The 14,763-nt window shown below is 42.4% G+C and overlaps 2 protein-coding genes across 10 annotated transcripts in view; one reads left to right on the top strand and one right to left on the bottom strand.

Annotated features, from left to right (window-relative positions):
- Positions 1-1,293: 1,293 nt before the first annotated feature.
- On the bottom strand, positions 1,294-9,128 carry SRSF7 (serine and arginine rich splicing factor 7). 4 transcript variants are annotated; one of them, NM_001195590.3, is made up of 8 exons: positions 8,862-9,128; positions 7,648-7,828; positions 7,181-7,357; positions 6,233-6,307; positions 5,700-5,810; positions 4,355-4,408; positions 3,801-3,836; positions 1,294-2,885 (listed from the first exon to the last, which is right to left on the bottom strand). In NM_001195590.3, exons 1-8 carry the CDS (start codon positions 8,887-8,889, stop codon positions 2,831-2,833), a joined length of 717 nt encoding a protein of 238 aa, NP_001182519.1. In that variant the 5' UTR covers positions 8,890-9,128; the 3' UTR covers positions 1,294-2,830. The 4 variants fall into 4 exon arrangements, with proteins under 4 accessions (NP_001182519.1, XP_009235644.1, XP_009235646.1 ...); XM_009237369.4 differs by having other exon boundaries at positions 5,709-5,810; positions 8,862-9,078; XM_009237371.4 differs by lacking the exon at positions 3,801-3,836 and having other exon boundaries at positions 5,709-5,810; positions 8,862-9,090.
- GEMIN6 (gem nuclear organelle associated protein 6) overlaps positions 9,091-14,763 on the top strand; it is a 28,307-nt gene continuing 22,634 nt past the window's right edge. Inside the window, exon 1 of one of the 6 annotated variants that reach the window (XM_054547644.1) lies at positions 9,091-9,453. In XM_054547644.1, the coding sequence (XP_054403619.1) occupies positions 9,377-9,453 (77 nt within the window). In that variant the 5' untranslated portion in view covers positions 9,091-9,376. Of the gene's footprint in view, positions 9,779-14,763 lie in introns of all 6 variants that reach the window. The other 5 variants (XM_054547646.1, XM_054547649.2, XM_054547648.1 and 2 more) reach the window with 5 other exon arrangements.

Below are 14,763 nucleotides of genomic sequence, written 5' to 3'. Positions count from 1 at the left end.
GAGATCTCTACGAAAAATTAAAAAAAAAAAAAAAATAGCCAACTGTGGTGGTGCACATCTGTAGTTCCAGCAACTCGGGAGACTGAGGTGGCAGAATCACTTGAGCCCAGGAGTTCAGAGGCTGCAGTAAGCTGATTGTACCATAGCACTCCAGCCTGTGCGACAGTGAGAACCTGCCTCAAAAAAAAATTAAAATCTAGAGGCCAGACGCGGTGGCTCACGCCTGTAATCCCAGCGCTTTGGGAGGCCGAGGCGGACAATCACCTAAGGTCAGGGTTCAAGGCCAGCCTGCCCAACATGGCAAAACCCTGTCTCTACTAAAAGTACAAATTAGCAGGGCGTGGTGGCAGGCACCTGTAATCCAAGCTACTTGGGAGGCTGAGGCAGAAGAATCACTTGAACCCGGCAAGCAGAGGTTGCAGTGAGCTGAGATCACGCCACTGCACTCCAACCTGGGCAACAGAGCGAGACTCCATCTTAAAAAAAAAAATCTATGCTGAAACACCATTTTTCAACTTGAGATTGGTAAAAATCAAGTTTGATAGCCCATCACGTAGGAACTGATACAAAGAAACAGGTACTCCTATACACTACCATGAAGGCAAACCAACAGTACCCAGCAAAAATTATAATGCACATACCCTTTGACTCAGCAATTTCCGAGGATGATCTAGATAAGCATGTTCACCTGTCAATGATGTACAGTACAGTACATTCACTGCAACACTAATTTTTTTTTTTTTTTGAGACAGTCTCTGTTGCCCAGGCTGGAGTACAGTGGCGCAGTCTCGGCTCAGTGCAACCTCTATTCAATCAGGTTCAAGCGATTCTCCTGCCTCAGACTCCCAAATAGCTGGGGGATTACAGGCGCGAGCCACCGCACCAAGCAAAAAAATTTTTTAAATTAAAAATAAAAACTGATTACTCATCAGTGCTAGGCTAGAAGTTTAGAAGGAATGAGTCTGGACCAGCACTTCAAATCAGTGACAATTTGGCAGTCCCAATCACAGAAAACAAGTAGGGGATGCACCAAAGCTTATTTTGAAATGCATCTATCAGTAACAGGGGTGCCAAGTTGCACATGATGTAAGAGGTATTGGCCCAAACAGCCCTTTTCCCCACAAGGGTAGAATTTGTTTAAAACCATTTTTGCCCCTACCCCTTCCTCCATACCTTTTTATCCTTTCTGTACTCATTTCTAGGACACTGCTAGCTGCCCATCTTAAAGCTACAGGATTTAATGCCTCCTACTTTTGGCTGAGAGCTCCCACTTCCAAAAATTAAGTATCAGGATTATTTGTTCAATCTCTGCAGATTTATTGTTGAGTAAACTTATCTTTAAATAATACAGAACAATTAAAGCTAACCAAGTGCAACAGATAAATAAGCCTGCCAATTATACACATTAACTTTATACCAACCATAATTCAGCCAGTCAAAATTCCAAAAACAAAGAATCCAAATAACTTCCAACATACTAGCGATCAAACTACCGAATAAACTTGATGCAGACCAGTATTCCCAAGTTGCAATGGTATCCAATGACTTTGCTGAAATGCATAAAATGGACAAGCCTAGGTATCTGTGCAACCAACAGGTTTTTTCTTTTTGTACCAAGGCTAGAGAATGCCTGGTAAAAGCTTGACCAGAAAACTCTCAAAAGTAACTGTTACTGCCTTACTATTCTTAAGATATTTAGAATTTGAATAAAGAACCTACTGGCTATATAACATTCTAAGGTCTACCAGATGCTACCAAAAAATATCAGCTACATGGAGTGTTGCTAAATATAGCTGAGATTTACAAAACCACTTTAGTCTCATTGACATTTCTGATTGACATCTTTAATTACTTTGCACCAGCCTGGCAAAATAGAAGAATGTTGTGGTTGGGAACTGCAAAACCTAGCTTGAAGATTAACAGGTCTTTGCTCAGAATAAGAATCCATTTGAATAGATGAAGAGTATCTGGGCTGGAACATTTTGCAAAGCTGGTTTACATGAAGGTGTTTTGTCCCAATTTCAGACAATTCCTCAAACATGCATTTTTTTGGTATAAAACTGGTTAATTAATGTAGAAAGCAAAGAAACAAAAGACCATTGAGTAGAACTCCCCATATCTTGGGGAGTTCTAATTGATACTACGCCACCTAGTAGCCTGAAAACTGCAATTAGTATAAAGATCATCCAGAAACCAGTTTCTATTTCTCATACATTTAATCAGTTTCGCTTAGTTCCTGTCATGCTCATTTAGACACATCAGTGGTCCTACTAGCTTCACCACTGATCACACAACACCTACTAACACCAACTTCAAACGGATTAGCTAACTTAAGGATCTGTCATGATGCATTCATGCTGTATTATAGGGGACTCAGGTCATCTTACCCAAAGCTACAAGGGTAAAATGGAATTTTCAAAGTCCCTTAAGATCCTGGCCAAGTTTTATGTATAGAATAGTGATGTTCAAGACTTAACCAACACCTTTCAATTCTGAATGTAGGTATGTATGAATAAGGTTAACAATTATAACGTCTGACTCTGAAATTTATCAAATTAAGAAGTGTTAATATTGAACACAAATCAAAAATCTAGTTAGAAACATTTTATTTAAATGTGCCAAATAAAAACCCACATTTTCAGACCATAGGATGTTAATACATTCAACAAAAATTTATATTATCTTACTGCTGTGAATTTACATAGTAATCCAGATCCATTTTGATTAGATGGTTGAATTATCTTTCCTAGGTTACACTTTACAGACATCACAAATCCCTTATAATAATGTAAACAAAATAACTTTTCCCTAAAGGGTGAACTTGAGAGCTTCAGTCCATTCTTTCAGGACTTGCACTTCTTCGAGGACTTCCTGATGGGGAACGACTAAAAAGAAAAACATTAGGTTTGGATCCAATTAGTGTCAACTGAAAGGCTCATGTACATGTACTAACTTTCAATAACTTCAAAGGTGGCCTAAGGTACTAATTTCCTATAGCAAAGACCTAAAAATGACATGAGACTCACATATATTCATCTTTTGTCCCTGGCTTAAGATTAGGCTACCCTGACCAGGCACGGTGGCTCGTGTCTGTAACTCCAGCACTTTGGGAGGCCGAGGCAGGTGGATCACCTAAGGTCAGGAGTTTGAGACCAACCTGGCCAACATGGTGAAAGTCCGTCTCTACTAAAAATACAAAAAATTAGCCAGGCATAGCGTTGGGTGCCTGTAATCCCAACTGCTCAAGAGGCTGAGACAGGATAAATGCTTGAACCCGGGAATCGGAGGCTGCAGTGAGCCAAGACTGAGCCACTGCACTCCAGCCTGGGCAAGAGAGCGAAAACTCCATCTCAAAAAAAAAAAAAATTAGGCTATCCTCCTTGTCAAAATTGCAAGGTCAACTTGCAGTTAAATATGACAACTATTTGAAGTTTTCTGGTCATTAAGTAGCACTAGGCAGGTAACTATTTGCAAGACTTTTTTCCTCACTTTGTATCTATTGTACATGTGGGGAAAAGGCACATATCTTAGCAAAATTTCTACCAAGTACTCACAGGACCAATCACATCTTAATAATCACCCTAACATTTTATGACTAAGTATTTCCAGCAAAAGTATAAACTAATGTTATTGAATAAAAAAAAAAAAAAAAAAGAATTATTTCAGAAACTTAGCATAGTATTTTAATCTATATAGCACCAATTCTCCAAAGAGCTCAAAGACTGCAAAGCAGTAAGCAAACAAATTCTGCAGAGGCCACACTTGACAGGCAAGATTTGGCAACAAAACATTTAGCTTACCTTCGTTTTGGAGATGGAGATCTGGACTTTGATCGGCTGTCAAAACATGAGAAATTCTATTAAAGGAAGAGTACTAACCAATCCCTTTCTTGTAGTCACCAATACCGTAAAATAAACCCCCAAATGTCCTAAGCTTAAAATGTCAGACTGCACTTAAACTGAAAAACATCCTACCAGTTGTTGCTAAGAAAAGCCAATCTTTCAACAACTGTTTTTCAAAAAATGAGTCAATTACTACATCATGATTAATCTTTTACATTCTGCTTTAAGCACATTAATTTCAGGATGCTTCTCCATGCACCTATCAGTTCTAACAAGGGCCTCTTTAATATAATCCCCAAAGTCACAAGCTTCTTTCTCACTATAGTTTTACATTCCCTTGTTCAGGGAAAGTCAGCCAGTAATAAATAGGACATACGTAAATAAGGTACTGTGTTCCCATTAACACCTAAGTTTAGAGTTAACACTTAAAATTTCAACAATTAAAAACACTTTGAACTCTTTGGATATTGGTGCCATATAACTAGAAAAGCATAATCAAATTTTTACCCTACCTGCTTCTTGGTCGTGAAATAGACCTGGATCTTGATCTTGACCTCGACGGGGATCTTTATTAAAAAAAGCGAAAAACACAATTATATCAATCAGTCCAAAGGAATTTCCTTAACTACTCAACACTGTATTAGGTTGGTTAGGCATAAAGAAGCTAAAACTAAACAAGATGCAACACTTGCCTTATTCTATCTAACACACTGTCAAACAAACTGTTACCAGACATAAGGAACCACCATTTCAATTACTTGTTTCTACCAATCAATTGGTTAGTTTCTGTACAGGAATAACATTCTCAAACACTGTGTAATATCCAAGGGAAATACATGGTTTTCATTTGAGGAGACTGGTATGAAGGAAGCAAAACTAACCTCACTTAAGGCACAGATCCCTCAGCTGGGCACTGTGGTACACAATGGCAGTCCCAGCTACTCAGGAGGCTAAGGCAGGATGAAAATAACCAGACCCCTGAACTGAGACTAATTCAGGTGATAAGGCCAGACGAAAGAAAGCCACCCCCCCTTAGTAAGGCTTTATTCCTGCATCAAGTTATGTTTGAGAGCCATCAATCTGTCAAACCAAATCAGACTGACATATCTATCTTTTAAATGTATCTAAAGAAATGGTTCATAGCTTTCTCAAATAGACCACAAGATTCAGAATTCCTGCATTTAAAGGTTTTGTGCTATTAAACAGCAATTTAACTCCCAGTAGCATTCTATACCACGGTTTTATCGTTGGTACAGATAACAATATTGTTAATTACATGTTGCAACACTTATTTTACAATTTTTTCCATTCTATCTCCTTTTAAGGCCTTCTACAAAGAGTAAAGCTCTGGTTTAGTTTTTTCAAGTCTGAAACTGTCTAAAAAAAAAATCCACATTCATTTCTATATACACACTGCTGCCCTAGTCAACTTTCCAGTGTCTCAAATCAACCCCATCATTCCAAAAATGAGAAATGTTTCTACTTGCTTCTGATCTCTTTTCCTGGTTCTAACAGGCCTTTTTGTCGGGAAAATCAATTACCATCTTTCAGAGCTAGTATCATCTAATCTGAAGCCAGAAAAGTTTATAGCAACATGCCTACCCAGAGTGTTCACTAGAACTGTATTGCTTGGGACCCTTCTCTACCACACGACCTAACAAGCCTTAAAATCTCTAGTAGCCCTTTTCTTCATCTGTAAAACTAGGTTAATATTTATGTTACAAGTTACACATAAATTCCAAACTTTTACATCTCAAATATTCCCTGAAGCAATCCATTTGAATTATGTCCTTAAGACACTCTACTGCTAAGATGTGAACAATCCAAACACAAGTAAGGAAAAAAAGTGTTACATACTGGAAATACCTCGATCCTTTTATAGAACCAGACCTAGATCTTCTGAGTGAAGCTGATCTTGATCTACGAAGAGAGATAGATCTTGATCGTCGAGGAGATGCTGACCTTGACCTAAAATAAAGAACTTTAAGTCCATCTCCACATTTTTTTTTTTTTTTTTGGCCTGTTAAGACTTCAACTGGGGAACGGTGCAGTGGCTCATGCCTGTAATCCCAGCACTGTAGGAGGATCATTTGAGCCCAGGAGCTTGAAACCAGCCTGGGAAACAGTGCAAGACCATTTCTACAAAAATAAAAATTAGCTGGGTATGGTAGCAGTGCCTACAGTCCCAGCTACTCGGGAGGTTTAAGCAGGAGGACTGCTTAAACCCAAGAGGTCAACAAGGCTGCAGTGAGTCGTGGTTATGCCACTGTACTCCAGCCTTGGTGACAGAGCAAGACCCTGTCTCCAAAAATATAATGAGCTTTTTCTGTGCTGGACTATCAGTGAATTTAATAATAATACAGAAAGACTTCAATTAAACAAGATCTCACCTTCGTCCTCTGCTCCTGCTGCGTGAGCGAGAGTATCGCCTTCCTCTGGATCGAGAATGTGATCTAGACCGTGACCTATTTTTCAAGTTAGAGAAAAAACAAAATGTCAGACAATAACTCGTTTTTAAGAGTTTGTGTGCCTCTGCTGAAATCAAATCTCAAAACTATTTAAATTTAGTGTCTCATTTGGAAATAAACTCTGGGCCTATTAGTTGTTGAGTATTTTTTTTTTTTACTACCTAAAAAAAGATTTGTTAAAAGCTGAATTACAACTTAGAATTACATAATATAAAACACTGTAATGTGTATTTAAAATAAACCTTGCAAGTTTGCAGGTCGACCCTCTTTGGCCCATGGTCTAGTAGATCTAGACGATCTAGAAGTATCTATAGCCGATCGCTGCATCTAGATGTTTTCTTCAATCTAACGACGATCAAACTGACAGCCAAATGAGCCAGGTGAGGCTTGATTGACGCAAGAAGATTTTTCTAGTTGGGAATGTGGTCAATCTGGTGTTCCTCTTTCTAAACCGGAGGGGGGCCCCAATTGTAAGCCAAATTTACTGTTACGGCGATCACCGTCTCAAATTTTCTGCCCTTTAAAGAATAAGGTGAAGCTAGGTGTAGATGACTCGAGGGGATCTGGCCTCTTATGCTGATCACCTCAAGGTCTAGGAGGATCTTAATTGTCGGATTTGCAAGGCGCCTCAGCATATCATAAGGCTCGTGACATTCTGAATCAAGGCGACTGACTCAAACGAAGAAACCTGAAAGGTTTTGACCAGGTTGATTATTAATATAGTAACATTTTTTTAATTAAACAAAAATTGTAAAATACACCTGTACAATTAACATTCAAGTTTATAGAAAAATACTAGTTTCTGCCTTGCTAATAAAAGAATTACTTGATTAACTAGAATACCAACCATTCCTTTATTAAAATAAATACCTGCTTCTTCTTCGCCGGCTGTAACGATGACAATCATAAGCATAATGTCCCTTTTCGCCACACTCATAGCATCTATCATTTGGATCAAAGGGACGTCGGGCAGGTGGTCTATCAAAACGTGATCTCCGAGGCATGCCTGTCGATAGTTCAACCCTCACTCGGGAGCCACAAATCACTCTAATAAAAGCAAATTAACAAAATTCTAAAGTTAAAAATATATTCAGGACTTACAGATTTAAAAAGAACTCTTTCCAACCACTCCTTCCCCCTCACAAACTTTGGCGGTCTTTACTAAGCCCTAACTCCATCTCCGCTATCTTCTTTAACCTTCGTGTGCCTTTAGCATTTAACACTATGACCAGCTATTTAAGGTCTCTTCCAGAGTTCAGAATCCAGACTTAGCACTAAGTTCATTATCTAGCCACAGTATATTTTAATGAACAGAAGTTTCATAACATCTTTCTTACTTTCCATCCAGTCCTCGTACTGCATCTTCTGCATCTCTAGGATCTTCGAATTCCACAAAGGCAAATCCTGGAGGATTTCTCGCAATCCATACAGTTCTTAAAGGACCATAATAACTGAAAGCCCTTTCTAACTCTCCTTTGCCGGCGCCAGTTCCCAGGTTACCAACATACACCTTGGTTTCTGTTTAAAAATGCAAATAGAAGAATGCACGTTATGCAAAATCTGGCCCAGGTTTCAATTATTTATTTGCTTTAAAACGGGCCATCCTCAAGATTGGGTAAAGCACATTTAATGCCCTCTATCCAAGACTAAACTTAGTCCTAAAACTGGTGAAAGTCCGCGAATCCCCGAAAAACTAGACTTTTGACAAAACTCTTAACGTTCTAAATAATGCGGGGTGACCCCCCCGAACACAAGCAGAGATGAGTGGTAGGATACACGGAGGCGTGGGGCGGGACCTGGCCCGGCCCCGCCCCGCCCATGAGTCCCGACAGCCCCGGGCGCACCGGGAGCGCGCCGGCCCGCAGCGGCAGCGGCGTCAGGGCCTCGGTAAGGGCCGGGCCAGGAAAGCAGGGCTGCGCCGGCTCTCGTCCTCCGCAGCAACCGTCCCAGGCACAGGCTCGCCCAAGACTCCAGCTCCCCGCCCCAGAGCCATAAACCGCGCTCGAAATAACTAAAAAAAAAAAAAAACCAGCCGCCAGTCGCAGATTACGTCCCCATTCCCATTCCGCAATTTAACCGATTGTTTGATGAGAACATGCAGCTCACAGCTGCCAATTTCGTTCTGTCTCAAACACAACCACGATCTTACAGCTGCGGCCAGATCTGTCCGCTGAAGTGGCGGGAAAGCGCTGAGGAAATGCGCCACCACGGTCGTCAATGTGCGCAAAATGGCAGCCGCCGCCGAGGGCGGGGGGAGGGGGGCCGGCGGGCGGCTCCGAGAAAGGCAACGCGAAAACTCATCTCAACCCTGCTTTAGACTGGATTGGGCCACAAAAATGCCCAAGAGTACGGAACTCGGCAGAGATGTACACCCGCCATCCCCTGTCTCCCTTCAGCACCCCGCCTCCGCTGCCTCCGGCTTCGTCTGGCGTGCGCCGAAGCCGCCATTACGCACGCGGAATAACCGTCTCCCAACCGCCGCGCCAACCCTACGGCCTCGCAGTGCTCACTCACCCACACCAACGTCCCTCACCGGACTCCAGCTTCTTACCTCCTCCGTACCGCCCGTAACGCGACATGATGACCGACCCGCGTGCTCGGCTCTTTAGCTCGCAGCGCCCAGGGCTCGAGTGACGCAAAAAGCTGACACACACCCTCACTCGCCAACAGTCCCGGCAGCACTACAAGGAAGAGCCCGGGTTCGCATTTATATATGCGGTCGCTGCGCTTTGCGCATGCGTCATCTCGTTGTTCTGCGCGGCACAAAGGAGCTGGGCGGAAACAGCCAAGAAACGACGCGGAAGGAACTGAGGAGACTAACACGCGGGTCATGGGCGGAGGGATACGTTTCTATGGGAACGCCACGATCTCTCCCGTAAACCTGAGGCCTTCCCCATGCTGTCCCGCCCCCTCCTCTCCCGGTTTTCTACACCCTCCTTGTCTTCCTTCCCGTGTCCCTACCCTCTGCCTCCTTTCGTTTTCCCCAGTCTAGGGACCCTCAGCCTTAACAATCTTAGTACGGATGCATTAGACCGGCCTAAGAAAGGCTGTACAATTTAACCGCTGATGTTGCAGCCGTCGCGCCTTTCTGCTGGGGGACCTGGCCTAGTCAGCTGTTCTGTGATCTTTGGGGCTCATCAGAGGTAATCGAAGGTTTGGCCATGGTGAAAAGTCCATGAACCCCGCCATTCTGAGTAGTGGTTTTTACACCATAGACCTTGACGCACCCAGGGACTGGTGGTAAAGCCTCCTGTCCTGCACGCCCCCTCCAACTTCTTCTGAACCAGTCACCAGTTTGCACCACCACGGTCTGAGTTCTTGGAGTCTGAAAGACAAAGGAATAGAGCTGTGGGGTCCCGCTCCCCGCTCCCCACTCCCCCCGTTATATTGAAATCGTGACAAAACCCTGAATGTTTAAAGCATTTTGGCCAGTGACAATTTGGAAATTATTTGCATCTGAAGCTCAAAGTAAGTGATTTGCTCTTCCTAATGCTTTCTGCTTTGTAACACGTGTGATCCACCAATATTCAGATCCTGAGGACTGGGGCTCTCTAAGTCATCTTTGTGTATCTCCACTCAGTGGAAATAGCAGCCTTGCTGCTCAGCCACTCAACAGTACCAAATAAATGCAAAACTTCTTTACATTAGAATTGTTCTAGACACCAGCTACAAATAGAGAAAAAGTTCTTTTTTGCTAGAAACGTAGACATTACATCGTAAATTCTTGGAATACACAAAAGTTGGAAATGTACATAAAAAAGACATTTAGGTATTTGCATTTTTATCTTTTTCATCTTCTGCAACTTCATTTGGTGAGTAAGGTGTGGAATGTAGAGTACAGGGAAAGCAGGCCTAGTTGGTGAATAAAGCATGGATTCTCTCCAGGTCATGCTATGATTTTATGCATATTTTTTACATTGATTAAGTTATGGAGAGAATTAATCTGTCTCAGGAAGATCTCTAAGAAGAAAATAGAAGCTCTGTAGAGTATATGTGTTCTCCCTTAGTCTTGGTGATTTTTTTCTTAACAAGGTTCTTCTCAAAAGAAACAATAATTATAAAGATCTATAGGTTCTTCTCAAAAGAATTAAACAATAATTATAAAGACTATATAGGGGCTGGGCGCAGTGGCTCAAGCCTGTAATCCCAGCACTTTGGGAGGCCGAGGCGGGTGGATTGCCTGAGCCCAGGAGTTCGAGACCAGCCTGGGCAACACAGTAAAACCCTGTCCCTACTAAAATACAAAAAATTAGCCTGGCGTGGTGGCGTGTGCCTGTAGTCCCAGCTACTCGGGAGGCTGAGGCAGGAGAACTGCTTGAACCCAGAAGGCAGAGGTTGCAGTGAGCCGAGATTGTGCCACTGCACTCCAGCGTGGGTGACAGAGCAAGACTCCGTCTCAAAGGAAAAAAAAAAGATTATATAGTCCCTGAAAGATAGAATATAAATTCTGTAAAGCCTCACTAAGTTGACTTTCTTCTGTTAAGAAGCTATGAAAATTACTGTTGAGGCTGCGCGCAGTGGCTCATGCCTGTAATCCCAGCACTTTGGGAGGCTAAAGCCGGCGGATCACCTGAGGTCAGGAGTTCGAGACCAGCCTTACCAACATCGAGGAACCCTGTCTCTACTAAAAATACAAAATTAGCTGGGCGTGGTGGCGCATGCCTGTAATCCCAGCTACTCGGGAGGCTGAGGCAGGAGAATCGCTTGAACCTGAGAGGTGGAGGTTGCGGTGAGCTGAGATCTTGCCATTGCACTCCAGCCTGAGCAACAAGAGCAAAATTCCTAGGCCAGGCACTGTGGCTCACACCTGTAATCCCAGCACTCTGGGAGGCTGAGGCAGGTGGATCACCTGAGGTCAGAAGTTCAAGACCAGCCTGGCCATGGTGAAACCCCCGTCTCTACTAAAAATACAAAAAATTAGCCAGGCGTGGTGGTGCACACCTGTAATCCCAGCTACTTGGGAGGCTGAGGCAGGAGAATTGCTTGAACCCAGGAGGTGGAGGTTGCAGGGAGCCGAGATTGCACCATTGCACTCCAGCCTGGGCAACAAGAGTGAAACTCCGTCTCCAAAAAAAAAAGAGCAAAACTCCGACTCAAAAAAAAAGAAAATTATTGTTGAACCAAGCATAGATGACTGCTTGAAAGACAGTGCATGTTATACTGTATAATTCCTAATAAACCTCAATAAACTTTTTTTTTTCCGTAAACTTTTTTTGACTCTGAATACAAAGTCTAGGTCAGGCTTTGTGGCTCATGCCGGTAATCCCAGCACTTTGGGAGGTTAGGGTGGGAGGATATCTTGAGGCCAGGACTTTGAGACCAGCCTGGGCAACAGAACCAGACCCCCATCTCTACCAACAAAACAAAACAAAGTCTATAGTTGTACTAAAGAAATTTCTAAGCATGTAATAGTAAACAGAAGCAGTTTTAAAATTTATAACCAATTGCTTTCAAATCCTGATTCACAGACATGCCTGTCTTGGAGACAGGTGTTCAGTAAGCTAATTACATACTATTTATTCCTATGAAAGCAGGGCCAGTACCAGGCCAGGCTTTGTTAATCTGGTTATCATGAAAAAATAATAGTACTGTATACTATTTCCATAGACTATTCTACTTTCTACTGAACACTCTTTCTCTAAGAACAGGCAACCAATTCTTTTCACTAAATGTCAGTCCAAATCAGGGAGATTTTACTGTGCAGAGAACTTTTATTCCTGCTGATTCTTTTTGAAATCACATTCACCCACATAAGTTTCTGCCTCTAGAAATCTGTTAAATTTAGATTACATTCTCAGATTGTTTGAATATGAAAACTACTTAATTCAAATATTGTAATATTTCCTAATATGAAATATTAGTTATTAACATGTTACTATTGTTAAATTTTAACAATATTATTAGTTTAGGAAAGGGGAGTAATTCATAAGCCTTTTACAGCAGTTTTCAAAGTGTATCTGCATTTTCTACATTTGGTATTTCCAGATAAATATTAAAGAAAAAGTTCCCTTTTTTTAATCTTACTTCTCTCACCATTTCAGTTTCACTTTTAAGTCATTATCACCATTTGGGCTTGGATGTGAAAACATTAAAACAAGAAAGGAAAAACAAATTTAAACCTTTTGCACATTAATCTATTTTGTTTGTTTCTTTGTTTTTAAGGCAGGGCAAGAAGTGGGCAGACCTCAGACTCCGCCTCCTGGACCCCACCTTCCCCCTCTGCCACACCAATAATCTATTTTTAATATAAATAAGTAGTCTATGCTAACAAATACTAGTCTTTAATATGTATTTATGTATGTGCTGTGTATGCGTGTACTGTAGGTCAAGCCAAACGGCTATGTTCAGCTTTTCTTTTCTTTTTCAACATTTCATGATTTTCTGTTTCCTCTAGAATGCTGTTAGGACATTCTGGGAAGGAAGAGACATGTTCATAATTCTTTCATACTGTATTAAGAAATTAATTTCTCATTAGCCAAGTACAGGACAACCATCAGTACTAAAAGATGAGAGGTTAGAGAGAGCAATAGTTAAAGAACTGCAGTGCTTTGACCAACTTCAAGAGTGAAACTAGGAAAAGGAATAATGTGATGTAGGAATGCCCCACTGATACAAATATTACCTAAATGGATGGTTTAGGTGTGTAAAACAATCTAGGTAATGGTGAGGTTTTCTGAGGAATGTTACATTGTATTATGAAACGGCCGGGTAAGGTGGCTCATGCCTGTAATCCCAACACTCAGGAGGCAGAGGTGGGTGGATCGCTTGAGCTCAGGAGTTTGAACGCAGCCTGGGCAACATGGCAAGACCCTGTCTGTATTATTTTTTTTTAATAATTTTATTATTTATTATTTATTTATTTATTTATTTATGTTTGAGACAGAGTTTCACTCTTGTTGCCCAGGCTGGAGTGCAATGGTGCAATTGCAGCTTATTGCAACCTCCGCCTCCTGGGTTCAAGCGATTCTCCTGCCTCGGCCTCCTGAGTAGCTGGGATTACAGGCAGGTGCCACCACAGCCAGCTAATTTTGTATTTTTAGTAGAGACGGGGTTTTTCCATGTTGGTCAGGCTGGTCTCGAACTCCCGACCTCAGGTGATCCGCCTGACTTGGCCTCCCAAAGTGCTGGGATTACAGGTGTGAGCCACCGTGCCCGGCCCAGGGGCTGTTTTTCTAAAGAAGGAATAAAGGTATTTGTGCATAAAAATACAATAGACTGAGCCTATTTGGCTGGTGGTTCACACCTGCAATCCCAGCACTTGGGAGGCCAAAGCAGGAGGATTTCTTGAGTCCAGTTCAAGAGCAGCCTGGGTAACATGATAAGAACCCCATCTCCACAAAACAATTAAAAAACAAAGCCAAAAACAACAGTGAACAACCTTCCATGGTACATAATCAGACGGAATAATTCTAGGAAACAGTGGGGTGGGTTTTTGTTTGTTTGTTTGTTTGTTTTTAAGACAGGGTCTCTCTCCCTGATCCAGGCTGGAGTGTGATCTCAACTCATGCAGCCTGGAACTTGCAGGCCCAAGGGATCCTCCCACCTCAGCTTCTGATTAACTGGATCTACAGGCATGCAACAGCACTCCTGGCTTTTTATTTTTTTGTAGAGATGGTGGGGGTGGGGGAGATGGGGAAGGGAATCTCACTATGCTGACCAGGCTGGTCTGGAACTCCTAGGCCCAGGCCCACTTTGGTCTCCCAAAGTGCTGGGATTACACAAGTGAGCCACTGCGCCCGGCCTCTTTTTTTTTTTTTTTTGAGATGGAGTCTTGCTCTGTTGCCCAGGCTAGAGTCCAATGGCATGCAACCTCCGCCACTCTGATTCAAGCTATGCTTCTGCCTCAGCCTCCTGAGTAGCTGGGATTACAGGCCCACGCCACCACGCCTGGCTAATTTTTTGTATTTTTAGTAGAGACAGGTTTCACCATGTTGGTCAGGCTGGTCTTGAACTCCTGACCTTCTAATCTGCCCTCCTCACCATCCCAAAGTGCTGGGATTACAGGCGTGAGCCACCACGCCCGGCCCCATGAATCTTTTTTAAAAAATCACATTCAAGACTGGGTGCGGTGGCTCACACCTGTAATCCCAGCACTTTGGGAAGCAGAGGCAGGTGGATCATCTGAGGTCAGGAGTTTGAGACCAGTCTGGCCAACATGGTGAAACCCCATCTCTACTAAAAATACAAAAATTAGCCAGGCATGGTGGCATGCAGCTGTAACCCCGGCTATTTGGGAGGCTGAGGCAGGAGAATGGCTTAAGCCCGGGAGGCAGAGATTACAGTGAGCTATCATGATATTGCACTCCAGCCTGGGCGAGACAGCAAGACCCTGTCTCAAAAAAAAATAAATAAAAATCACATTCAGTTTTATACCTTCCCAGTCACTATTTGTGACTGTCTGTTTTCTTTAAAAGTCCTGCAGCTTATTGACATTTTATTTTTTGATAGATTTG

This window comes from Pongo abelii, chromosome 12 (genome assembly GCF_028885655.2).
Source record: "Pongo abelii isolate AG06213 chromosome 12, NHGRI_mPonAbe1-v2.0_pri, whole genome shotgun sequence".
Lineage (NCBI taxonomy): Eukaryota > Metazoa > Chordata > Mammalia > Primates > Hominidae > Pongo > Pongo abelii.
This window is presented reverse-complemented; position numbering and strand designations above follow the sequence as displayed.